Source organism: Phaethon lepturus, unplaced genomic scaffold, assembly GCF_000687285.1.
Source record: "Phaethon lepturus isolate BGI_N335 unplaced genomic scaffold, ASM68728v1 scaffold1703, whole genome shotgun sequence".
NCBI lineage: Eukaryota > Metazoa > Chordata > Aves > Phaethontiformes > Phaethontidae > Phaethon > Phaethon lepturus.
This window is the reverse complement of record NW_010528187.1, coordinates 83,507-109,615: the sequence shown is the minus strand read 5'-3', so window position 1 is coordinate 109,615 and position 26,109 is coordinate 83,507. Positions and strand designations below refer to the sequence as shown.

The 26,109-nt window shown below is 41.3% G+C and overlaps 1 protein-coding gene across 1 annotated transcript in view; it reads right to left on the bottom strand.

Annotated features, from left to right (window-relative positions):
- Nucleotides 1-254: 254 nt before the first annotated feature.
- Nucleotides 255-26,109, bottom strand: part of LOC104618077 (lymphoid-restricted membrane protein-like) — a 36,581-nt gene continuing 10,726 nt past the window's right edge. Inside the window, exons 12-28 of the mRNA XM_010283583.1 lie at nt 25,782-25,883; nt 22,235-22,398; nt 20,479-20,593; nt 19,908-20,070; nt 7,710-7,792; nt 7,500-7,572; nt 6,675-6,729; nt 6,562-6,589; nt 5,873-6,013; nt 5,290-5,424; nt 4,292-4,439; nt 3,355-3,398; nt 2,612-2,689; nt 2,442-2,506; nt 1,880-1,981; nt 1,597-1,701; nt 255-498 (exon numbers count right to left, since the gene is read on the bottom strand). Of these exons, the coding sequence (XP_010281885.1) occupies nt 255-498; nt 1,597-1,701; nt 1,880-1,981; nt 2,442-2,506; nt 2,612-2,689; nt 3,355-3,398; nt 4,292-4,439; nt 5,290-5,424; nt 5,873-6,013; nt 6,562-6,589; nt 6,675-6,729; nt 7,500-7,572; nt 7,710-7,792; nt 19,908-20,070; nt 20,479-20,593; nt 22,235-22,398; nt 25,782-25,883 (1,845 nt within the window). The remainder of the gene's footprint in view (nt 499-1,596; nt 1,702-1,879; nt 1,982-2,441; nt 2,507-2,611; nt 2,690-3,354; nt 3,399-4,291; nt 4,440-5,289; nt 5,425-5,872; nt 6,014-6,561; nt 6,590-6,674; nt 6,730-7,499; nt 7,573-7,709; nt 7,793-19,907; nt 20,071-20,478; nt 20,594-22,234; nt 22,399-25,781; nt 25,884-26,109) is intronic.

Below are 26,109 nucleotides of genomic sequence, written 5' to 3'. Positions count from 1 at the left end.
TGTGTTCCAAATCACTAACCTGAATAGAACTGAGACCCTTGTAGGTACTTGTAAAGAAAGATGACTTGTGTCAGAAGGGGGAGGGGAAGGAAGTATTTTTCAATTTCAAGTCAAGTCATGCTTTTAAAAAAGCAAACAATCTCCCCCAAAAACATCCACAACCCAAACACGTAATCTTAAATATACTATCTATCTCAGCTTCTCATACCGTCATCCAGAACTCAGAAGTATAACTAGAAAAGTCAGAGCCTTTGTTATACGGGGGGTGGTCCGTTGTGTTGAAGTCCTGTGTACGGCCACAACAGTTGCTGTAGTGAAGTCCAGGAGTCCCCAGTTCCTACAGGTGCTGCATCTGCTGGTCTTTGAAGAGACAGCCCAGTGAGGAAGCTTGTAAGAGCAGCAAGCAGTACCAGGATGGAAACAGAAACCCAGAGAGTTTTGTTAGCGTTGGAAAAGGAAGTCTTGAGATGGGATGCCCATGATGACATTAAATTGCATCTGCACAGAACAGCAAGGTCATAGAGTGGTTCAGTTTTTCTTCAAAACTTGGTAAACCTTCTTCCCATGCCACTTACCCACCCCAAAAAACCCTAAAGCAGATCCTTAACTGTCAAAAGTGATGAGGTTGTTATTGTACTGGGAGCTGTGTACAGTGGTATCTTACATTCTGGATTTAAAATGCAGACCTCAGTAAGCAGGCTCTTGCTAAGCTGTTTAGGTGACTGACCCAACTCATAAGACCACCCCTGCTCCCTGTACCACACACAGTTTCTGAAGGGGACTCACAAAAGCTGCCTTGCAAATCATCAAGAAATCTTCCTTGTAGAAAGCGCTGAAAGTACTGGCCTTATGTTTTGTTTTCTAGGGCTTTGGTGCCTTCCTTGAGGTTAGGGAGAAGTCTTGCTCGCTCTGACTATCCAAATCCTAGACTTCTCATGACATCAAGTACCTCCATCGTTAACAAACAATGAAAAAAACCCCAATATATATCTGTTCTTGCCGCCTTCTCAGTTTTACACACTAGCGTAATTGTCTCGTCTCCCCCTTTGATCAGAAATGCTCACAGTGGAGGCTTAGCATAGGATATTCATATGGAATAAAAACAGTTTCTCTGCAGAAACAGCAGACCTCCTTTCCTCTAAGGAAGGAACTTCCAAGGGATACTTGCTGAGAACAGCACTCTCCTCCTTGACTTGAGATATTCCAAGAAGTTAACTGGAATAGTCTGGAGTTAGTCATGGTAACTACTTGTGTCTCAGTGTGTGCAAAGCTGCTGTTAAGTTTTGCACAGGCCTCAAATCCTTGATCATTTTTAGAAGAGTATGTGTTAGCATGACCTAGTGGCCTGGCTGTAACAGCTGTCACAGAGTAACCAAAAGAGGTGGGATCATAGCATGAGGCTCCTCTACCTCACCATTTCAGATTAGTAATGAATCTCTTGTGGGGTGAGTCTCTGGCACCTGACATTACTTATTCCCAGTTGGTTTGCTTAAGATGTCGGCATTAACCACCAAACCAAAGCTACCACTTCGCATCCTCTTCCCATGTCCGCCACCCAAACACTGCTTTACCTCAGACTGATGTGAGAAAACTTACACTGACTCTAGGTTCCATTTTGATGAACATTTTCCTTTTTCAGAGATACTTTCCTTCCTTGACAGTTCTTCTTGTACTTCAGCAGGTGATTCCAACTGCTCATTTCTGTAAGCAAGCATCAACAGTTCCAAAGTTTTCCATCAAGCGTTCAGCTTGACAGAGCTCAAAGCTTGACTTTACAGCCCTGATGAGGTGGTGGACAGTTAAGAGTTCATTAAAACAAACCAACCCACCCTACACACACCCCCACACCCACCTCGGAGGACGTCTGTGTTGAACTTACTTTGTTTCAGAATGTTCGTTGTCGTACTCTGCCCAGGAATATGTGCTAATGAACCGCTGTAGTGAAGGACGCTTCTCATTTTGCTTTGCTCCTAGTCGTCCCCTGTCATATTTTAAACAAAATTTGCCTTAATTTCCCCTGTCAGATATATAGCTGGAGATTAGAAATTCAGCAGTAGCCTACTCATTTGGGTAGGCCTTAGACAAATAAATTCCAACATTAGTTGCCTGAAATTAGGATTTTTTTTTTTTCCCCAAAAAAACCCCACCCCAAACCAAGATCCATCAGTGCCAGCTGCTTACATTTCATATTTTAGTTCAACATCAAGAAAGTCATGGTAATTTTTTAAAACTCTCAACCCTTAATAAAAAAATATAAAAAAAGATCTCTAACATTTAGTCATGAAGGCTCATATTTACCTATTGAAGCATGTAAAACTAATGGGAAATGTGTAGCCTAAACATTATTATACCTCAAGATGCTCCATAAGCTGCTTAATACAGGCACAGTTAGAGTTGAAAAATATATAACCCTATTCAAAGACAAGTCCAAGTAACTTTACCAATTGCTTGATCTCCTGTTGAATTTATCACTCCGTTCATCTCCATCAGGTTCATGGAGTAGGGCCTGGAGAAGAAGTTTCACAGACTTACTATATCCACATTTTCGCGCTTCAGCTGAGCCAGTTTTGAGAAGGTAAAGCACCTCCACCACCTGGGAACCCTTACTTACCAGCGGCAGCCCAATACCTGCATTTCCAGCACTCCTAGGCAACGCTGCAATGCTAACTCTTCGTAGGGATGACGATGGCTATACAGATAAGAGGCGTTACTGACTATCAAGGAATGACTGGATTACTCACTGATCACATAAAATACCATCTGTTTTTATACAAAGTGTATAAAAAAAGCTGATACTTAGCTTGAAGTGACACACAAATCAAATCATAAGCACAGCCCAAACCATATTCTTTAAAGCAGCATCTTTCCACATTAACTGCTTTTTCCCTGCTAAGCATCTGAAGTGAGGCTGGCTGCACAGCTTCCAGCAAGATACTAAAATTGAAGGCGTGTCAGTTCTCATAATGGTGCTCACAGGAATTCCTATGGTCTATATGAATTACTCCCATCTATTTTTTTTTTTTCCCCACTCCCTCTCTGCTAAACCCTTCTTCTGTAGCCCTGATGAGAACCATACATCAACAATATTTCTTAACCATTGCATGAGAGCACAGCTATTTCAGCTTCTGTGAACACTTCATCTTCTAAGTGGGACCACATGCAGTTCCCTCAGGTTGGTGGGCATGACTGAAAAAAACATATCCTCGTGTTTGATAACATCAGCCCATATTTGAGACAGAGAACTACAGAGTCAAGCATGTAGCAGAGCACCAGCACATGACAAGGCAAACACACGAACACACACACACTTAAAAACACATTTGAAATTTCATGTTAAGCTGTAACAGCCATTACCTTAAAGTTAAAAGAATTTGGTAGTTTTTTATTTGTAGATTCATCTGTGAAGAGATCAAACAACAGAAAGGCTTACAGGAATGCAGTGAGCTTTATTTACAACTAAAGGTCTGACTTTTTGCAGTATCTGTTTAAGTGAAGAGTGTATCAGAGTACTCTCAGAAAGCAGAAGAGAACACTTTTTTCCTGAAAACTCAATTTCATTACATAAGTTTATAATATTCACACATTATATATCCCCTACAAGCATCAATTTCTGTTGCTATCATTAAAGGTATTCTTCTGTTATCGAGGCAGTGTCCTGCTACAGGACAATATTCTACAGTCAGGAAGGAACAGCCTGTGATTCAGATGGGTCCTGCAAGGATTTTACCAGTGTGCAGGATGGCCCTTTCTGTTTTTAAAAATACGTGCTCTGTTTTTCAAAAGAATTTAATCCTTCTCTGGCAAAGCCACAAGTACACGGTGCCATCTGAAAACGTGACCACTGTACCATCTGCTTAGAGGGGGAAATTCAGAGCACCTGCACTTAAGGAGTCTGTGATTCCTATTTAGAAAAGAGCAGGAAGCATCTGTAGAGATCAGTCGAAGCTCAGCTACCTCAAAATAGCTACTGGGAATGCTCCAGTGTGAGGGAGCACCCAAATTTACCGCTCACAAGGAATAATCTTATCACCACCACACGCAATGAACTTTTCGAAAAGCCAGAATATTACTGCATACTTGCAATGTCCCCCCTGCCCAGAGCTTCACGACAATTTACATACAACTCTAGTTTCAGAGAGCTGTATCTAATACTGTTAGTAAATTGCTTTTTTTAGGAAAGGAGAAAACACAGTCATATAACCCCTCCACCTAATATGTTAAGTTTAAAATAGGTAAGTGTCTATCTGGCAGGTGCTAGAAAGAGAAAAAGACAAAGCAGCTCTTCAGTTACCTCGATCTCCAAGAGAACTGAAGGATCTCTCATTCTGGAGCAGGACCTGTTTCAGCTCCTCAAGTTCTGCATGTTCTTTTGTGTACATGCGCTTCAGGTTTTCCACATGCTGAATCATTACTTCCACAGCCTTGCTGACACGGCTTTCCTAATAGAGCAAGTGCAACAGCAGTAAGAAAAAGCAGCTGCTCTTTGAGGAACTGCATCATGTTTAGATTTTAAGTCTTCCGCCCCTCTACCCCCCCCAACCATCTATTCTCATCTTGTATCACTGTGATGCAACATCTTCTCATTTTTGTCTGCCCTTTCAATGTTTCACCACAACCCATCTCCCAACACGTGCCCAAGTGACACCTGTCTCATGTCCCCAGTGATTATTCTCATACTAAAATAAATTAGTCTCCATTTTCTGAGCCCTTACAACTCCTCCTCATCTCTTTCTCTAATCTATAGTCTCAGCTGCCACCACGCAGTTGCTAGCGTTGCCAAGTCATATTTTCACGCTGTTCTTTGGCATTATCCACAATTACACATAACATTTGAGCAGGTCTTTGTAAGCCTCCATAGATTTAGCTTATTAGCTGCCCTTTCCACAAGGCAGAGAAATACCGTTAGAGCATCAAGACTATTGTTACCACATTGCATTCTTGTGCTCTCCACTGTATACACCCCTCTGATGCAAAGTTTATTCTGGACTTTTGTGTGTTTGGGGTTTTTTTGTTTGTTTGTTCTAAATCAGGACCGTATTTCTGTTGTGTGTTTTTGCACAATGTTAGTGCAGTGTAGCTGCTCTCACAGTGCCTGGCATTCCTTATAACACACCAAACAGTGATCTGAGAAGAGAAAGCCAGGACTAAGCTGTACTGGTCAATCTGCATTACATACACAGGATTCCCAAATCGAATTCTGTAATCAGAAGCCTAGCAAACAGATACTGCTATCCCTTTATATCTAGAAGCTTTTAACTTTGTACAAAATACATTTTCATGGAAAGTTACCTGATTGATAGCTCCCAACATCTCTGCTCTACTAGCAACTCGGGCTGCATACTGGCTGAGGAACTGCAAGCTTTTCTGCAACTTCTTAATAATCTCTTGCGCTTGGTTATCTTCTTCACACAGAGGAACTAAAGCCTAAGAGGCACATTGGTAAGAAAAAACAGTGTGAGCTGTCAGTAGAGAAAGAGGGGTGAACCCAACTGATGATGCTGAGGAGTTGCATCCAGGACCACAGAGTCACAAGATCAGCATCCAACATCCTGATCAGTGTAACCTGGATACAGATCTCCAGCAGGCAGAGGCTCAGCTTACCTAGCATAAAGTCAGCTGCAGATAGGGGTTCTTGCCCGACATCTCTGCAATAGAAAATTTCCCCACTGCCTGAGCGTACAATACACTCAGAAGGCAGCTACCTCTCAAATGCAAAGTCTCCCATATTTCAAGTACATCACTCAAGAATTTCGTTCAGATTTGCTTATTATGTATTACACACACAAATCCTAAAAAAAAAAGCGCTGTGTTAAGTGAGACACTTTCACAACCATTCATCCTATCCACCCTACCAGCCTTGGCCATTACTAACCTCTAACATCTTTAGAGCATTTGTGATCTCCTTTTTCAAATTTTCTTCAGCCAAGTCTCGAGACCTTTCTTCAAGCTTCACTCTCTTGTCCAAAGTAAACAAGTCACATTTAAAACCTAAAGACAACCTCAGAAATTCAGCCTGTTGTGGGAAAGGAAAAGATTTCAGAATAATCCAAGGGATGCAGAAGCTTTTGAGGTAGATTTGGATACTGACATGACATTTGGGACTATACCCCACAAACAGTTATAGGAGAGCTACAGAAGAGAAAGCAAACACGGGCCGTTTCACCAAAGCCAGTCTTCCCATCTGTAGTGATGGGGGAAATAATCTGCAGCCAGAATAGGTGATACCCTGGCAGCACGCAGTGTGCCATCTGTGCCTTTTGACAAAAACTGTCTTAAATCAGCACATTCTGCCTGGGACAAGGTCACAGCTATGCTCCTTCAAGCTTGCAAACAAATATTTTAGTAGTGACAAATCTTTTGTTCAGATTTGCCACCTTTTCCCATCTCCTCCAAAATTTCAATTGGGCTTGGAAAGACAGATCTCAGAAGGCAACTTCTAGAAATATATCTAGTTTAAGCTACTCAGCACCATTCTTTTGTATGGGACAAGTTAATCGGGGCTTATCGACAAGATCTTTCTGTTGTCCGAGATACCTAAGGATACAAGCAGTTAAGACTTACCTCCACTTCTTTCTCATTAGGAGAGTCACTGTAGGGTAAGAAGAAACAATCATGTAATAGGCTGCAGCTTTAAATTCATAGCTGCAGGTGATCGTTGAAAATAACACACTTACGGCTCATTTTGCTTTGTTTTATCTGCTTTAATGCCACCTGCAGTGGGTGAAGTCCCTGGGAAGAGAGAAGAAAAGTTCTCATACAAAAGTGAAAAAACAGCTTGTGAAAGTCTCTTAAGTTCCAGCAGAAGCCACTGTTAAAAATTGACAGTGTTAATAAAAGTTTATCTTGCCAATAAATCTAATTTGTGTACATTGGAGTACATTATGGTTGGTATTGGTAAGAGAGCGCAGCACTATCACTTGTACAAAACCACAGGAGTTTGTTGTTTAGTTGGCTTCACCTGGCATGGCATTTATTTGGTACAGGAATGATCAATTATAGGTTTTAAGTCCCCGGCCCAGAGGCTCGGGATGTTACGTGACTTACATCACTAGCTTTTAGTGAACTCCAGAAGGCAAAAGGTGAGGCGATTAGAAGAGTGGAGATGTCTAAACACAGTTCAGTAGAAACATCACACTGCTTATCTACACCGTATTACCCCAAACTCTAGCTAGCATAAAGGATGCTGTTTTACAAATATTTGGGGAGGGCAGGCATGCCAGAACTGTTTCAAATATCCCAACTCCTTTGCAACTTCCAAGTTGTCTCTCCTGTCTAGAGGAAGATGGAGCTGGTCAGAGAAGCAGGTTTTGCATAACATTTTCCTTCTCTCCACTGCTAATCCATTTTGGTCTCTAACTGCAGCTAACTATTCTTTAAAATGAACACCCCTTATAACAATTCGTGTGGGGCAGACAGCTCTCCGCAGCTCTTTACACAGGTCCTGACACAAGTGACCAAGGCATGCACTTACACGAATGTGTTCGGCAAAAACCTCTTACCTTTCCTACTGGGAACCACAGCTGGTGCTTCCTCACTCTGCTTTTTATTATTTTTCTTTTCCTGGTCCACCTCCTAAAGGCATATCAGAGAATAGTTATAGCAAGGGAAGAGCCACACCACCACTGGAGGGGCCTGTCCCCTCCTGCAGTATTTTTCTTGCCACTGCTCACCAAACCAGTGCTATGTTTCACTGCCACTGGGAGTCTTACCGGGTCTTGCTTTAAAACGTTTTGAAACGTGGTTTTGTGTTCTTCCATCATGGGGCAGAATTCCTTCTTGGTCACATCCATTCCTGAGGAGAAATATTCCCAAAACCAAATGTAGCAGTAAAAAAAAAAAAACAAACCTCCAACACCACGGACCAACAGGGCTAAAAGAAATTGGAGCAAATGCCAGGAGGGAACATTGAGAAGGAGAGGCAGCAGCAAAGAACACTATAAAGGAAGAAGTATGATGATAATTATGTTTGGCTTGGAAAAAAAAAGTCCCATTAAGATGCGTTACATGTCTACAAGTGGGAGTATTACTCCTGGTTGTAGTTGCTCTAGCTGAAGTTGCAAGAGTTACAGTAACATTCCCTTGGATAAATGAATTTCATTATTTGATACCAGCATGGTGGGGTTCTTTTTGTTTGTTTGTTATTTAAAGAGAAAGTTTATAATTAATTTTTATTTGGAATTCTATAAGCACAGGAATATATAAAAAAAAAATCCCATGCACAAACTAACAGGAGAAGCGATGAGTATTTGTAATTCTCTTCTTTCACGTTACAGAACATCCAATGAAGTCAAGAAATAGATGCTGCTTCAGCTGCCTTCACAGAGGAGCTTGAGCACAACCAGGTCATGAAACACATACAGTTGTTGTATTTCAGGCATCCATAAGCTTCAAATATAGTCTGACACTTGGACAGTCCTTTGTACCTAAAAGCTGAACTAGCAGGGTGCTGACAGAGCTGACAAAATAACTCTCTTTCCCAGAAGATGAGTGGTGATGAACTGCTAAGTTCAGGAACTGATGATGCCAGTTCAAATGCAACACAGACTTTCAAGTGCTGCAATTTAGAACAACTTTAAAGCAGGCAAAAATAATCTCCAGCAAGACAGGTATTTAAAAGTTTTTAAAAGGAAAATATTTAAGAAACTGAAGAAAGTCCAAGAGTCACACTAATTTCTAGCTTACCAGTAACTCTGGTAGCTATTTACAGCTTTTAGAACATCTAGAAATGTTTTTTTCCCCCTTTTCTGTTTATGTAGTCATACACCCACACAGATGCAAACCAAACAAATGGCATAGGAAAAACAACAACAACAAACAAGCCACCTTCAGATTTGAAGTGCTTTCTCTTTTCATCCTTCACATGACCATCAACCTCTGCTTAGCACTCTCTTTCGTCCCTGCTGATTTTTGCAGCAGCCCTACGTATCTGACCTGGCTCCCAAGCACCTTTAGAAGACATTGTGTGGTACTAGCAAAAACCACAAGTGGAGATTCATCAGTGTCTCTGTTCTAATACTAGAAATACTTTCTGTTCAGAGATGTACACCAGACAGCAGATTCTCAGACTTTAAAGCTATTTGGACTCTTTCTGATCTGTTTTGCATATCTGTTTCCTCCTTGCCAAAGGCACCCAGACCACATATGAAAATTATCAGTAAAGGCAAATTAGTAGAAAGAAGATACATTTAAGTGAGGAGACTGAGTTAGGTTTCAGGAAGAGAGTACTAAAGAAAGAAACAAAACTAAACAAGAAATTACCTAAATATAAGGCTTTTTGTGGTCAAGGTTAAAAAAATTGTTATAAACAAGCACGTACACGTATTCTGTGCTGCTTATTCCGATCAGCTTTTTTAAAAATAGCTTAAATACACTGTGTGCACATACTCCAGTTTTGTTTTGCTTTTGGTTTTTAAGTGGAAGAAGCACCAATAGGTCTGGTAAGAGTAATTCTTCTGGATGTTTATGGCTACAGCGAAAGACAGAACCATACACAAAGGCTTCTATCCTCATCTCTCCTTTTGACCAACCTAGGTTCTTGTGCCCTCAGCATCAGTTTTAAAAGAGAACAAAGTGTTATTTAGTCTAGCTGTGTCACTTAACTTTTAAAAACAGTGAAAACATTCTGTCTCCTCCCCAAATTGCCTGAGGTTTCTTACCCACACAATGTTTTGCCAGCTGAGCAAGCATCAAGATTTCACTAAGTTATTTCATGTTTACTTCTGGCAGTGCTGTATGCTACCCGCTTCCTGTGAGTAGGTAAAAACTTATTCCTACTCAGTTTCAGGGAGGGTTGAGAGCACTTGCAGACAAAAGTGAAATTTTATGTTCAACAACATAAAAATCACAAGTTGTCATTAAGTTATTTTTCTTACTCTGCTTCCTCACTTCAAAGATGTGCTGGAAGCAAGCGGTTTCCTCACTGCATGAGGGCCAGCGCGCTGCAGTGGTTACTGTACCTGATACAGGACCAGCCGGATCCTTATTGTTGTTTTTCTCCATTGCTACAGAAGTTGGCATATCTTCCTCTTTTTCACGTGAGCACTTGGGTGATTTTTCATGCATAACAAGGCAGCCTATAACGTCAGGCAACAGAAGACAGAGCTCTTGCTGTTCAGTACAGGTGCAGACTTGAGCACATCTATTTCCAAGACTTTCAGTGCAAAAAGTTCCCACATCTGTGCCCCAAATTAAAGGCCTTACCCGTTACTGGTGCAGTGCTTTCCAAAGAGGATGTAAGAACTTCTTGGGGTGATGTTAAGTGATCACTGCCAAAACAAAATTCTTTCAGATACTCATCCGTATTATACAATCTTGATAAAGACTTTTAAAAGCTTGCACAAAGCCTGACCTGGACGGCTTCAGACTGGCTGGTAGTGAAGGCTCTGCACAGTCAATCTTAATAGAAAGAGAGAAAAGTTAGTATCAGGGAAGGGGTTGCCATGCAAATAGAAAATTCGTATGTCAAAGTATTTCCTCTAGCTGTGCCTAAATTATTTCAGCAGTGAAGAACTAGCTAGTATGTGCATGAAGATTCATCTACCAGTGCAAAGCCACCCATATATACAGTATGTAACTTAGCGTGTTATCATCATTAGGAGTGATAACTATGTTTTTGTAGAAATCTTATCTCAGGAATATCACATGTTTTGCTTCCAACGCACATTTTCAAGTGACCAACGTACATGTTACCATACCACTGTTCTATCTTAATGCTGTGCATCAAGAGACATCCATTTTCAAGGTCTTGACCTCAAACCCCACAAGTGAGGTGCAGACCACTTCACTTGGCTATTGATGTCAGACTCATTTAGGTAAATTAAAGTGTTACTATTAACAGCTCAACTGAGCAGATGATTCAGAACACAGAAAACTTGCATGTTGTGTTGTACATTTTAGTGCATGTGTCTTTGAATTACACTGGTTTTCAATATTATATATAATAATTACCCAGCCAGTTCAGAAGGCTTCAGGCCTCCTTCTTTGTATGCAAACAGCAGAGAGGAATTCAGCAGTTAAAGGCTGGTATGTAGCTTTGCTCATGTTGCTTTAACCGCTACAGTGCTGTTTGGGACCCAAGTCTTATCACATCACAGACAAAACCAACATCCTCTTAAGTCTTTTAATATGGCAAGGGAGATACCGAACAGGAAATATCCCTCTTCTTCATTTCTCCCTGGGTAACTCCAATTTGTTTATTCAATTGATAGATGGGTCTCTATGGGTGAAAATACAGGGTGAAACAGAGGTTTAAAGGGTTAAGTTGGTAATGACTTTTGATGAACTCCACCCACTGCTGAAGAAGAGTGCTGAATAGAAGAAAAAAACCTAACAAACCGAAAACACAACCTATCTCCAAGCAGAGACATACGAAGCTTTGGCTAGCTCCCTACATATCAAGTGTCCAAGAGCACTACTGAGATGGGGGGATGACTACAACAGAAAAACCGTATCAGTGAGTAGTCAGCTATGTTCTGGTATCTTCAGAGGACCCAGGAAACCCAGCAAAGTAGAAAAGGAGGTGACCAAGGCCCCAGGTTACTTCTGAGAGCAACCGACTGCTCCCAGCATAAGTGCCTTCTCTCTCTTCTCTGCTCCCTCACCCATCAGAGCTCAACGGCACTCGCAGAGCCTTGCCCCAACCAGCCAGATATTTCCTCTAATGCAAATCCAGGCTATTTTTATTCTTATTTGAATTCTCTATTAAGCTTAAGGAAGTACAGCATTGCATTTTTCTTGTTCAGGACATTAAGTCTACAGGAGCATTGGGGAAGGAGAAGGTCAAAATGAATAGCATGTTGGAATGAAAACAAAAGAAATCTAAAGGGCTTTTAAAACACACACTCCCCCCCCCTCAAGCAAAAAAACCCAACCCCTGCATCACCTGGGAATGACTAAAGGGATACATTATTCTACATGCCCTCTCCATCCCTAGGTAATCACATGGTCAGTGGTTTGTGTTTGCAATGAAGAAAAAACAACCCCTAATTCAGCGTTTAAAACTCCGTATTGAGTATGAGGATTGTGAGGTCCCATGGATTGCACAGGGTACACTTAAAGAGAAAACACAACAAGAAGAAAAACCCACATTCTAGATTTCCTAATAAAATCTGTTTGCACAGGGCATTAGAGAATGGTTCTTCCTAATAAAAGGACTGTGTCAAAGATTCTGTAGTACATTCCTAATCACTTTTTCCCCCTCCATCCCTTTGATTAGCTTAATAATTCAAGGATCCTCTATCAGAGCAGAAAAATTCTGGCCACAGTCTTGTATAACTCCTCCCAGACAAACATTAGCATTTGGAAGGCCTATCATCTGGTTTTTAGACTGTGATATGACTTTCATATTTGTAAATCAAAACAAGTCTAGAAAGCCCAAGCTTCATCTGGCTCTCACAAAAGCTCCTTTATTAAATAGCCCCTAAACTCCTATGGTGACAATGCTTTAACAAAATAATTTGAGTTACTTACATGCTGAAGGGCTTGATCTGCTCAAACACATCTGTAACCACAGTGAATGAAAAAAAAAAAACCCAAAAAACTAGGGAGACTTCTCCTATTAAACAAGGATATTCAAATTTTGCTGCACGTCACAGATTTTAGAATAGATACTGGACACAGCCTGTTTGCCTTTTCTCTGGGGCAAGCTTTAACATTTTACTTTTCCCCCTCTAGAATATTCTCATGGAAAGCTTATATGAAAAAAAAAGGCAAAAATGGAAAATTAAATTTCTGAGCCCAGCTGGAATTACAGAATGCTCCAGAGCAATGAAGCACAGGCATTTCAAACAACTTTGCAAGGCTGTGACTTTGCAGAAGGACTGGATCAAGCAGGAGCCCTTGAAATTATCCTCTTTAAGGTAGCTTAAGTAGTAGCAGCATAAGCCAGGAGCTCCTCACCTGCTCTACCCCAACCGAGCAGTGTGCTGAAACCACAGGCAGTCTCCACCATTCTTACTTTTTACCCTCACTGCACTTTCTGCCTTGACTTGTCGCTACAACCGGACCACTGCTGCACTTGGCGGGTACCACACACCAGCTAGGGTAGGTCTGAGGTTGCCTGCTCATTAGTCTTGCAAAAGTTATTTCCAGGCTCACAGAAACCACTGACAGATATTCTTCCTTCACCACCACCAATACTGGAGCTTGTAAAGCTAATTAGAAGCCCTGTATGGCAGGGCTGAGATCTAGATTGCAACAGTGAGTATTGTGACACTGAACACAGAGCACAAGTAGGTGTGCTGAGCTGCAGCTCATCTTGCTGTTGCCAAGAGAAAGCAGACTGACAGCTCAAGCTGTAGTTGCAGGATTCAATACAGCAGTGAAGGCATATCTGAGCACATCAGCTGAAGGCAAGTTTTCATACAGCAAAGATGTAATTTTTCAGCTGTTAATGGTAGCTGTGGGAGAAAGTGCAGAGAAAGGCAGTATTCACAACTAAAACATCCAGTGGCTTCTTGCAGGTGGATAAAAAGAGCAAAATCACTCAGACTTCCCTTGCAGAACAGAGCATTACTGCAGAAACAGCACTATCTCAAGAGTTGAAACAACATTTAAAATACCCCCCAGCTAAAAGCATGACCCAGATGCATGTGAACATCAGGGTATCTGGGTCTAAATCTACAGTATTCCAGAAGCATGCCCAAATAGAAGGGACTACCCCACACAGAACAAGATGCCACATCACCCTGCTGACTGATGCTAGCTCCATTCACTTTGGAGCAGTTGCTGATTTATAACTGCTCAATCTGGATCTGGGTCTGAATAAAGCACTAAATGCTTGAACCCATTCAAAACCACATCATGGGCAGAGACAGCACTCACCTCAGTAAGTGAAGGGTCCATCATTGTAATGGAAACAGGAAGGTCTGCATCAGTATAGTCACCAGCAGAGCATATTTTCCACCTGGCAGTACACATTTTATTTGCATATTGCCCAAATAACAGTGAGATATATTGCCCATTTTCCTTAAGCACATAACAACTGAAGTCACCACTATCTGTATAGTCAGACAGCTGGTCTCTCAAAGATAAATTCATCACTAACATCAATCCCTCCTCCCCCAAACAGGAAGAACCACCACCAGTCCTTCTCTCAACCTCCTCCACACTGCACAATTCTACAGAAAACCAGTGGCAAAAGCTTCAAGAGCTGTCGAGTCTTTTGCTGCAGTGCCTGCCTCTGCACCTTCAGGAACATCCTTATCTTTTAAAATATTCATTAACAATAGTTAGCTAGCTTTCATATTCTTAAGCAGTTCAATCTCTATTGTAAAGATCTAAGAAGTCAGCTTGATAAGTAAAAACCTCAGAATACCTGTTCTAAACTCTGGAAAAAGAAACAAAAAAGTGACTCCTCAAAGCCAAAATAATTTTGGCTCCTAAATGGGAGCATCAGTTGTGAGTTAAATACTGAAAATAGGCACAGGAATGCCTACATCATGCCTCACTTCTCCAGCATGAAGTGGAAACACCATCACTGTATTTGGCTGGTGGTCATACCAACAATTTCAGTAAGAAGCGTTAGTATTACTGTTGTGAATAGAAGCAAAGTGTTACCCCATAACACCATTAGCTGACCACTGAGTGTTCAGTATTTCCTGTAAGAGATGCCCTGCTGTTGAACTCGGCATGTTCTGGGAATACAGCTTTCCCTTGGAACCTGCTACATCCTGTGGACTCTTTTACCCTTCACCCAAAGAGGTTATCCTGCCATCTTACTGGCACCCCACTGACGTCACATCTGAAGTGGACGCGTGTCCCAGATCACAGCTTTCAAACGTGCGGCTGCCAGAGCTTTGTCTATAAGGCCGATCCCAGCTGTGCACAGGAGGGTTATTTGGGCACGAGGTTTCCAAGGTCAGAGCATCTGTTATGAGAGACAAGTGTGAAGAGTGGTGGTCCCTGTCAAAGGAGGATTTAGTCGCATGCCAATTTTCTACTAACTCTAAAATAATCAAGCAGTAGATCAACCAAATACAGATTTATAATAAAGGGAGCTTCCATCTTGGAATGAGAGGGTTAGGTTATGTGGCCTTAATATATTTTGTAGATGGAGAGTCTGCAGCACCTGGGGATGGAGGTTCTCCATCAGTCAGGTTATAGAAGCTTCCATGTAGGACAGCTTTGTTGCAGTGAATTGTTTTGTGTGGCAGAGAGGGCTGGGAAATAGATTTTTTTTTTTGTATCGATACTTGATTGGTGCGAGGCAAGAATACCTGCCTTATTTGTGGCTGGATCTTGATATTGCCACAAGTTGCAAGAACATTCCAAGTTGGCCCACTGAAGCAGCCATTTCAGAACAGCAGAGTGCTCTTACAAGGGGCACGTGCAGTCAAGCAAGATCACCTTCCATTTTCCCCAGTATGGTGTAGAATTACATTTCAGCATTTTATAGTTTGTGTGAGAAGAGACTCTGTGTGGTACCAGCTTACTGCTGGAAGAAATGCTTTGTCTATAAAATCCCAAATGCACTCTGCAGTTCTGTGGTCCTACAGTGTGTATCTGTTAGTGGTTGCTTTTAATACTCCTAAGGCCTGAGAGTTGTAGGGAAGTATGAACCCCTTATGAACGCAGGAGAAATCAACAAATACAATTGTTTGATTCTCAGTAGCTGCGTTACCCATTCAAGTTTTTAAACCAGGACTGACCTCAGCCGAGTAGCAGGACATTGTTTGCTCTCTCAGTGTGTGCCAGTCAGAGTGAATGGGAAGAACCTTAACTGAAGTCTCGTTGATCGAGACCAGCAAGCATCTTGTCAGGAATATACTTGGATGCATGATTTATACCAATAGTTCCTTAAGCTTTTGGGGATTCCTGTTAGGCTGACAGACAGTCGCCTTTTCAGGCCTTTCATTACAAGCTTTATAAGCATGGTTCAGCCTCCTGGATTACAAGCAGAAATCGGCTAAAGCCAACAGTAGATTTTTTCCATGCTCTACCAGCACATTTAGCACCATTGATACCGTTCTATCAACTCTTCCTATATTTCAAGAAAGAGAGAAAAAAAAATGGCCAACACCACCAGGTCTTACCTAGCAGAGGCGTGCTATGCCTGTATGAAACATCCGAGGGCAGTGTCCTGGGAAGTTCCGTGCACAAGATGGGTCCTTCACTCCACAGTTTTTTAGAGCAATGGAGCTGCTAATTGAAATATAGCAAGTGCTGCTGTTCAGTCATGCTGAATACATTAATGCCACCAACTCCCCCCACACACGCAGTTGCATTTGCATAATGTAATACTAACAGTTATACAAATACATCATCTGTTGCTTTTGTGTCTTGAAAAGCTCACATCCTTAATGTGCAGAACAGATACAGGAAGAGGTAGAATAATTCAACTTTACATTTGCAGCAGACATGTTGGTTCAGGCTAGGTCTGGAACTAGATACTACAAAACCAGGCAAGATGAGCAGGACAGCAGAACCAAAAAAACCCACTCAACCAACCAACCAAACCCCATTAAAAAAAAAAAACAAAACCAAGAAAAGAAAACCCCTTTCAGCCAAGCCAAACCAACCAGACTGAGGGGTGGGAACATTTGTGCAGCACCTGCTACACAGGTCATATTTGCCTCAGCAGGAGGGCATCTCCAGCTCCTCTGCATGGAGGCTAAGCACTGCCCCCACCATCCCCTGCCCCTGAACGCACACCACTTGCTTGCTGTTTAATGCTGAAGAGGTATCATCTGAAGATGGCTAGAGGAAACTTCTGAAGCAACACTTACGCAGCTGCATTTGACCTCATGTTGCTTAAGTGGTGAAAAATGGAAAAGAAATTGGAATATATAGCCCCATCTTCAGCTTCCGATCCTTCTCAAAATGCAATTTATGCCTGTATTTTGTCACAGTGACTGTTCAGAAGCAATAGGAAACTGGTTTTGCAATATATGCTTTTGTATGTGTGTATGCATGTGCATGCATACATATGTACATAAATATGTGCCTCAAATTATTTTTATTGAATGTTTAACTTCGCAAAGTTTTTCACAAGGAAAGTTATTTATTACCTTCAGGTCATGGAAAAAACACCACAACCCCAAAAAACCTAAAACAAAACTAGTGTCACATTTTGACAGGCTCAGCAATGGTCATAGCAAGCACGCTTACCTGCTCCTTTACTGGCTCAGCTGTTGTGGGCAGACTGTAGTCAGATTCTAACTCTGCACAACACTGTTGCGATAGAGAAATAGGTTAAGTCAGGCAGATGTAGAAGGAAAAAAAAAAAGGTAAAAAAGAGAAAGAACACTACTACTGATTATGAACAAAATGGAATTTTATCTAATTGAACTATTTTCACCTACCAGGAAAACTATGCAGTTGTTTTTCCTTGCTACCTTCAGCCTTTAATTCTGCAGACCTTTATGCACAAATAAAAGTTTTATTCACATACCGCTGGTCCATAGTTTTGATTCTGCTCCTCTGATGCCCCTGTTACAGCCTGGGATACATTTTAGGATCTTCTGTTTGCCTTTATAAATACCTTATTATTCTATGTTAAATCCAGACTGTTCAGACTCTGAACTATAGCGTTCCTTACTAGAGTCAGTTGGGAAAAAGTCTTCCCACAATGTCTCCCCCTCCACCCCCTTCCAAACTTGAAGAAAGTATTTTTATTCAAAGCAAAGCACTTCAGAGTTATATAACTTCCAACGTATTTCCACAGAGAGGCACAAAGGTAATAACCGTTTCACTGCCTATTCCAATGTCTGGATACTGAAAAATATTTTATTGCAATATTTTAAACATTTGTTTTCAAGACTGTCTGCAGAAGAGAGGGCTGACTGTGGGGGACAAATCACACCAACACATCAGGGAAAGCTTTCCTCAGCCCCATTTGATATGATCACCAACAATGAAGACCAACACCACACCTGTAAGTTCTAGCTCATTTTTTCCAGAAGGCTGAAGAAGGAAAATAATCATGTGCAGATCAGTATATGCAGTTTACTGCCTCCACAGTTACGTACATGTTAGAAAAAAGAAATCAGATGCTTCCAAATTACTTGCAGTTCATCTGAGCTGTAGGTATCCTTCCACCAGAGCACCTCCTGTGCAAGCCTACCTTTTTCTTCTCCCACCAAACAAGCATCGTACCTGACACAGAAATTCACAGAGTCGCCTTTGAAGCAGTTGCCATCTCAGTGCATTAGCAGTTGCTATAAAGAGACATTTACAAGTCTTACAGGGTTCCTTATAATTTGATAACAAGTAGTCAGATGTTACGGTGCCTTTAAACCTGACTACTGCCTATCATTGTATTTTGCTGTAGTCTAGTGATACCTACAACAGTTTTTCACAGGAAAGAGAATTTCAAAAGTGCATTTTGTTTTGCGAGTTCCACCCTACAGAAAACACTGGGCATTTTTTCTTCCCTGTGATTACATTACCCCTTGCTATAAGGGGGGTGGGGAGGGAGGGAAGGGGCAACGATTCCCCACATCGTCAGTGTTAAGGTGCCACAGTTCCCTGTGGAATTGGATGACTATTATCACTTGATGGAAGAGAATCATTTGTCCTTTCAATTTGACATCCCGTACAGAAGTTTTAAAGGTGATGGGCTTTATGTCATACTTACAAACATCCTTTGTTCAAGTTTGGTAGTGCCAAGGCCTGCCTCTGGTGACTGCTACCCTGATATGTCTATCGGAGCTTTTACACCAGAGCTAATAGTAGGCAGGGAGGTGGCGAAAGGGTGATGGTGTTTTTTAGGGAGTCTCTTTGTTGTTGGGGGGGTGGGGTGGAGGTGGTGGGTGTTAGTTTATTTATTTTCTGCCTTTTTTGAGTCGCAGTGGCACCAGTCTCTTCAACACATCAGGGGTTCTCTCTTTTTTCATTTACACTAGCTGGCTTTGCAGAAGAGCTTTTGCCCATTCAGAGATGGAAAATGACACACTGTTTCCATTGTTAGACCTCTTGCAGAAAAAACAAACTCCAGAGTTGGAAGGAAGCAGCAAGCATGAAAGCAACATGAGTGCACACACACATGAACAATGCCAAAATACTGGTCAGAAGTCAGCAGGCACAGTCTGGTGCTCTTTCTGCTGCATCAATGCATAACAGCTGTGCCTTAGAGCTAAGGTATAGGGTCCCATGTAATTTTTCCTACAAGGCAAACTGTAGTTTCATGTAAAGTTGTTTACAACACACATATATTTTGAGCATCAATCACATTGCCCAGGGAAACACATTCCTGAGGCCAAACTTTCAGTAGGCTTAAGTCAGTCAAATTTTTTCCTATAAGCAAGTGATACACACTGCAGAATTTGGAAAGAAAGAGCCACATGTGCTGGAATCAAACCACTGCATTCTTTAATTGCCCAGGTTTTTGAGGTGTTGATGTTAGCAAGCGAGCAAGAGGTAGTATGAAGTTTCCATTGTTCCATATCAAAAGTTCCATGTGTATGATGCAGTGACATGATTGTTTTCTACTGAAGAAAACAGCCTGGTACCGTGCAGTTATTCAAAAACACAAAGCAAATACAAGCAGCAACCAGAATGCAGAACATAAAAATCAGGTCTGTTTGGTACAGGAAGCTCAAGAAAGAGGGATGACTGTTAAGAATAAGGTGGGCTATTCAGGTGTGGGAACAGCACCTTCAGTAACGGAGTGCCAGTGCCACCCACGCAGTTACTAACCCTTGCTCCTAGGACTAGAGACTTTGTTAGGAGGTTCTGCAGCTTTGGTCAAGCCCAACCCACACTCATTGGGATCCCACCTGATTCTCAGCCCAGAGACCATAGTTGCAGTTCTCTTAAAGGAGAAGGAAAAATAGAAAGAAAAAAAAACCTCCACAGAGCATTTTACCGGATGACCTGCAGATCAGTCCTGTTCCCCCTTGCCATAACTAAACCACAAAGGATTTGCCCATGCAAAAGTGAATGCTGGCACACTGCCAGTAGTTACTCACTTTTCTGGTCTTCCACCTTGTCTTGAAGTAACTGGCAAGTGCTTGTTAAAGCTGCGTTCACATCCTTGAGTTTTTGCTGCTCAGAAATGGCTTCCTCTAACTTGCATTTCAAGGATGCAGCTTCCTCACAAGCAAAGTGAAAGGCTTCAGCTTGATCCTCTGCCTAAGCACAAAACAATATTTAAGAAAAAAGGGAATGAAAAAAAAATAAAGCAGCCTGGCTAACACAAGGAGCCTCTACAGTTCATGTAAATGAAACCAAACTGCATCTGTTCTTTCTCAGGAAGTGATAAAGCTCCCTCTGAACTTCTGCATTTTTACATTGGGGTGGACTGTGTATGGAAGCTATTTTTGGTGTTTTTTTTTTTTTTCCTTTTTTTTTTTTAAGCCACCACAAATATGCAATGCTGCCTCTTTCATCAGCAAACTGTTGTCACCACCCCCTCAAAATTTACTTCCTCTGCTGGTTCCACTTTTGCAATGAGGCACTCCATTCTGAACATGCAGTTTCCTTTCCCAAAAGCAGCAGTGCATTGTACGTAACCTGTTTCCTGCATAGAAGGTCCCTTACCTGTTTGCTGGCATCCTCAAGCTGCTTTGTAGCTTTTTGCAGCTCTAAACCAAGGGCTTCTGCCTGGCCAGCAGTTTGTTCTTGTAACTGTTTGACAGTTTCTATCTCACGTTGCCTGCAGGGCGAGAGAGCACAAACCACAATCCGTTACTGACATTTTAGAGCAGGCATGCCCGAGAGATGACACATGCTAGTTGTCGAGACAGGCATCAAGAGCCACAGTCAGCTGTGACATATTGCAGCTCCCCAGGATCCAGCACCAGGGACTTAGTTCTCGCTAAGCACAATTCAACCCAGTAAGCAGACAAGACTTCTCTATAGCAGCTCTAGAATTAGGAAGGGGATGGAGGTTTTCTCTGCTTTCTCCCCAGCTGAATGGTGCAATGGCTGTGCCTGCCCCAGCCAGTTAGGTACTGTAGTGGAAGCTTTTGGAATATCCAGAGAACTCCCAAAGAGCAAGAGCTTAGTGGGGCTAACTTTTGCAGTTTTGTCAATGCATTCTTTTGACTCGCAGTTTGTGAGAAATAGTAGTTAGACATAGAGTCAATCATTCTAGAAAAGATACCCTGGAGCTATTACTGCAGATAAACACTGGGACATTAGTCTGATGAAGCTATGTCAGAGGATATTCCACTTGAGAGCAAGCAGATGCCATCAGAACTAGTGCTAAGGACAATGGCTTTCAAGGAACCTCTTCTTTTCTACTGCAGAAACCCTTTGCCCATTCCTTTTCTAACTCACCTTCATACATTTTTTTTCTCTTTCTTATTTCTACCACCCCAAACAGTTTTAATAGAGACGCAGTTTTAAGAAACCAAACCATCAGTATTTTTACCAGCTCTTCTCCGAGTGAAGGGAGAGCATGTGGGAGGTCTACATTAACAATATTAAGTGGAAGATAAGTCAGGCAGAAGTGTAGTACGAGTGCTCTGCATTACCTCTCAAGGATGCAAAGCCCTAGGAAGCTACTTATACCCCAAACACAGGTAAAGGCATGCATGCAAAAATTTACATTTAGTGTAGGATAACAGAAGGTTGACACTAATGAGTAAGCCTGGGTTTCACAAAGACATCAAATTCAAATTAGTTGTTCTGGCAAAAAAAAAAACTTGACTAGCTGCTTTCCTGAATGTCTGAGGAGAGGAGGGAGGGTGGGCAGGCAGGGGTTTACACCTGCTGTCTTTTGCTGCCATATTTGTAACATCAAAACTCAACAGGAACCATGTACCAATAAACTGAAATTTAAAGTTAGCTTTTCATATTTAATGAGATAACTCATTGAAGCTATACCCTTGAGAAACTGAAAGATTATATTGTCTGGGGCTAGAAATTATCTCTCAAAGCAATAATACTTGCAGGCATATCTTTTACAGGTCTTCCGCTTTACACAAAACCAGCAGTTTATTTAATGGTTGCACCTGCTAGATAGGCAGTGCCCTCTTGCTTTAACTGTTCGGTCTGTGGTTCCCTGGTGTTTTCAAAGACATTGCCAAGACTGTATGTTACTTCATACACAAACCTTAACTCCCACAGAGTGTAAACGTTATGCTAAAACCAGATCCACTCTCCAAAACATCAGATAGTTTCCTCTGTGAACAAAAAGTCTTCAGAATTCGGTCAGCTTTGTTCCACAAGTCAAAAAAACCCAATCCAAACCAAAACAAAAAACCAACTCCACCAAACAACTAAGCAACCAACAAAAAACCTCCAAAAAACACAAAACCCCAACAAAGGTGCACACACTTTGAAGGGGTACCTGGCAGAGAGGTCTTTCCTTAGGTGAAGTTGCTCTGTCTTGGTTCTCCTCAGGTTGCCTGCCATTCGAATAAAATCCTTATCTAGGGATTCTTTGTATTTTTGCAAGAGTTGAAGTTTCTGGATCCAAAGGTGTCTTTTTTCTCCCAGTTCTTGCTTGAGAACCTGTGGAATTTTGAAACTGAGTTGCCATGTAGTCAGATAGATAAGGAGCAGAACCAGAGAGTAAACAAAAGCCCAAATTTACATGATGAGAATTTATTTCCCTGCTCCACCATTTAGTATCATCACCTATATCCAACAGTATCAGCAATCGATAAGGCGGATGACAACATTTTGTAATCTACTCACACAGCATCTCGTTGGGGAAGACGAGGGAGGGAGGGGACGAGAGAAAGAAATGAGATAAAATACAGTTTAAGAAGGAAGAGATTATAAAAGAGAAATTGGCATTTGCTTTGTACAAAATAGTGTTTTGCACAGTCCAATAGGTTAACTAGCTTTTAACTTCAAATCTGTGCCTTCTTACTCCTGAGTCCGATGGGACGCAGGGGCAGACAGCCTAGACTCCTGCTGAGTGTTAGTACATTAAGAGTTTAAGATGGAGCAATGCATAACAGTTAAAACGTAAGCCTTCTATATGGTAGTTCAATTTGATAAATGGCTCCCACTTTTTCCAAAAGACTACTTCTAAGTCAAAAGCCACTCTTCGGCTTTCTTTCTGTGCAGATCTAGATAGTCTTTTCCTTTTTATCCCTTGCAAAACAAATATACGGTTAGCAAGTATTTATGGTAAGTGTAGCAGAATATTACATGGTGCATGAGGGAGTCTACAATTTACCCCAGAAAAACCTCCAGTACAATATGCCCAGATACAGCCACAACAACAAAAAAAATATTTCATAAGGGGAAGTTTTAATTGACAATTTAGGCGTCTCTGACCCTTTCCTCAAAGTACAACTAAATCCATTGGCATCAATTTGTGTCAATCATCAATATGAATTTGTATCACAGCAATATAAAATAAAAAAACCACCAATAAATCTGTATTTCAGTTTGTCATAGATGCCTAGCAGATGAGATCTGTCCAAGGGATAAGCCCTGTGACAAAGATTTTCAGTTTTACCTCTGATTTGTAGGAAGAAAAAGGGGACGATGATAAAAATGAAGCATTAAGTAACATTGCATCCTCTCTATTTCTCTGAACAGTGATTTGCAGTATAAAGTACTGAGAAAGAAGAATCTAGTTCTCTTTCTCTGACTTTGTTCAACTGAACATACAGAAGAGTCCTTAGCTTTTAAAGAACGCTTAATGAAAGTCAAACAGAGGTCAGGTAAGAATGAGGTTCATATTTCTGTGTTTTTACATTAGTTCAAAGGGGAAAACATCAATTTACAAATATGGGCCACGTTACCTACTTGCAAGTTAGAGCAATGTTGTTCATGACAAACAAAAAAAGCACAGGACATCAAGTGCAATGCTACAAAAAAAAAAAAAAAGACAGAACAGACCCTGAGCAGTATTGCTAGATAGGTTTACTAGGATGACATGGGATGTGACCACATACAAATGCCCACATCCTGAAGACCAGTTTCTCAGCCAAAGCAGGCAGCACTTGCTCTTAGAAATAACATGGTTTTGACCCATAAGTGGTATAAGCTTATCGGGGCACAAGTGCCACAGTCTTATCTTCCAACAGGAGAAGGGCAAAAATTTTTTACTGTCACCATCTATATATTCTTAAATATATGTCTATACACACAAAACCACATGCATACTTAAAATTTACTTTATGTATAATGTACTTCAGAAATACTAAAACCCAGCAAAACGTGTCCATAATATATTGCACAGGAAGTGGTGAAGTATTTAGGCTTCCAGTAAAGCGCATGATCCAAGAATTAATTCATTTTTCTGCAAGAGCTTTCGCTAAGGCTGGAAGAAACTACTTTGAATCTTTCTTTTTTTTGGATCTACTGTTGTTCAGCTCTATATACCATATTTCCCACACATCTGGCTTGTTCTAGCTAGGTGAAGACAATATGTTTGACATTAAGTTACTTCCCGTCCCTACAGGTCCCAGACGGATCAGGACTTTTTTTTTTTTTTTTTTAAAGAATCTTGTTCTTTGATCCTCTGTTAGCTTAGTTTCCAAATGCATCGCTCTCTAGGAGCCAGAATAGGATTAATTTGCCATGATCAACTACAACACCCACACTGAAAGTTTTTAGCTTTGCATGCTTAACAGGAATACCATCCCAATGGTAAGTTGAACAAGCATTTTTCAGCTGCGACAGCTGTGAAGAAGGTAGTTTTCAGTCAACATCAAAAAGTTACAGCAATGCACAAGCCAGCAGTTTCCTAGAGCCTACCCAAAGTCAAACCAGGGTGAAGAGACTGAATCGCTTACACCTTCTCCAAGGGGAAGCTTTCAGGATTTACATAAAAGAGAAAAAAATAAAAAAAGCTGTCTGCAGGACTGGATGGCTGCAATCATTACTCCCACCTGCCCAGGAAAGATGAAGCCAGATACAATATTTTGCAGCACTAGAAGAAAAGAAAGGTAGCATCCTGCTTAAAAGCTAACAGCTTAAAGCAGCATGTACTGTGGTGCCACCTGCTATTACCCAAGTGGGATGAATTGAGGTTTTTGCATCTATTAAGAAGCCAAAAGACAGCATTAGTATACACTTCAGTGGAGTTTTCTGTAGCAGTGTTCCTAACAACAGATTAGGAAGAAGGAGCAGGTTAGAGAAAGAGCTACATCCAGTAAGATGAACATTTCAGAAACTGCTGTTACATGGGAGCAGAGGAGGGAATAAAAGGATGAGAATGGAGCTATGTCCACAGACTGCTGCTACCACACAGGGAAGTTATTTTTGCCAGTTACCTTGAGCAAAATCTTTACTTTCAAGCCTCACAAGAGGTATGAGGAATAGTAAACACACATTATGCCAGATTTAGCTGTAAAATACGTTCTTGTAGAAACTTTTCCTGTGGAATGTGTCCAGCAAAAGCAGAACTCTCTGCCTTTCAAAACAAAGCAAACCCTATGAAGGTTTTGATTTGGAAATCTTATTATATAGCCATCTCCCTCCTCCTCTTGAGGATAAAACCATCCACTACTGGAGTCAGATTCAGAGCACAGGGGAAAATGAGTGCTCAAGGCACACAAATACACAGTGGGCATAACAGTTTCATAGCTCACACAATATAGTGTTGCCATCATGATCTCATTTTCCTTTTCAAGTCAACTTGCTTCATCTAGCCTTTCCTTCAAGCATAGTTTTAACAAAGTGATCTCTTGCAGAAAAGTCAGGAAAAGCACAGCAGTTCAGTGAAAAGAAATCATCCCCTTCCTCCTCAAAAAACAAGGTTACAAAAGATATTTCTCTCCATACAGCTGTCTCTGACCCCCAGATGGACTGCTATGATCTTATGATCTCAATAATTAACATACGTAGCATGCAGCAGTTAAGATACTCACCTGAAGTGTTTGCACGGCCCCACTATTTAATAAAATAGGTTCAGAGAAACAATTACTTACCACAAGTTTTCTTTCCCAAGCCTGTTGCATGTTCACATCAGGATCTTTTATCCATTGTAAAGAAGCCCTGACCAGCTCCTCTGCTTCAGAGGCTTCCTCTTGCTGAAAAACAACCCCCGCACCAAAATAACCAAACAACAACAAAAACAAAACAAAGCAACAAAAAAAACCCCAAACCTGGACATTTCTAGTACTAGTCTGACATAATGTTGCCCAGAATTACCCAGGCTATAAGTTAGAGTAGGTGCCAAGTGATATTGTTGTATGACCCCACTCCACCCCCAAAGAAGCTATTCTTATTTTTTCAAAGGGAGTAAACATGATCTGT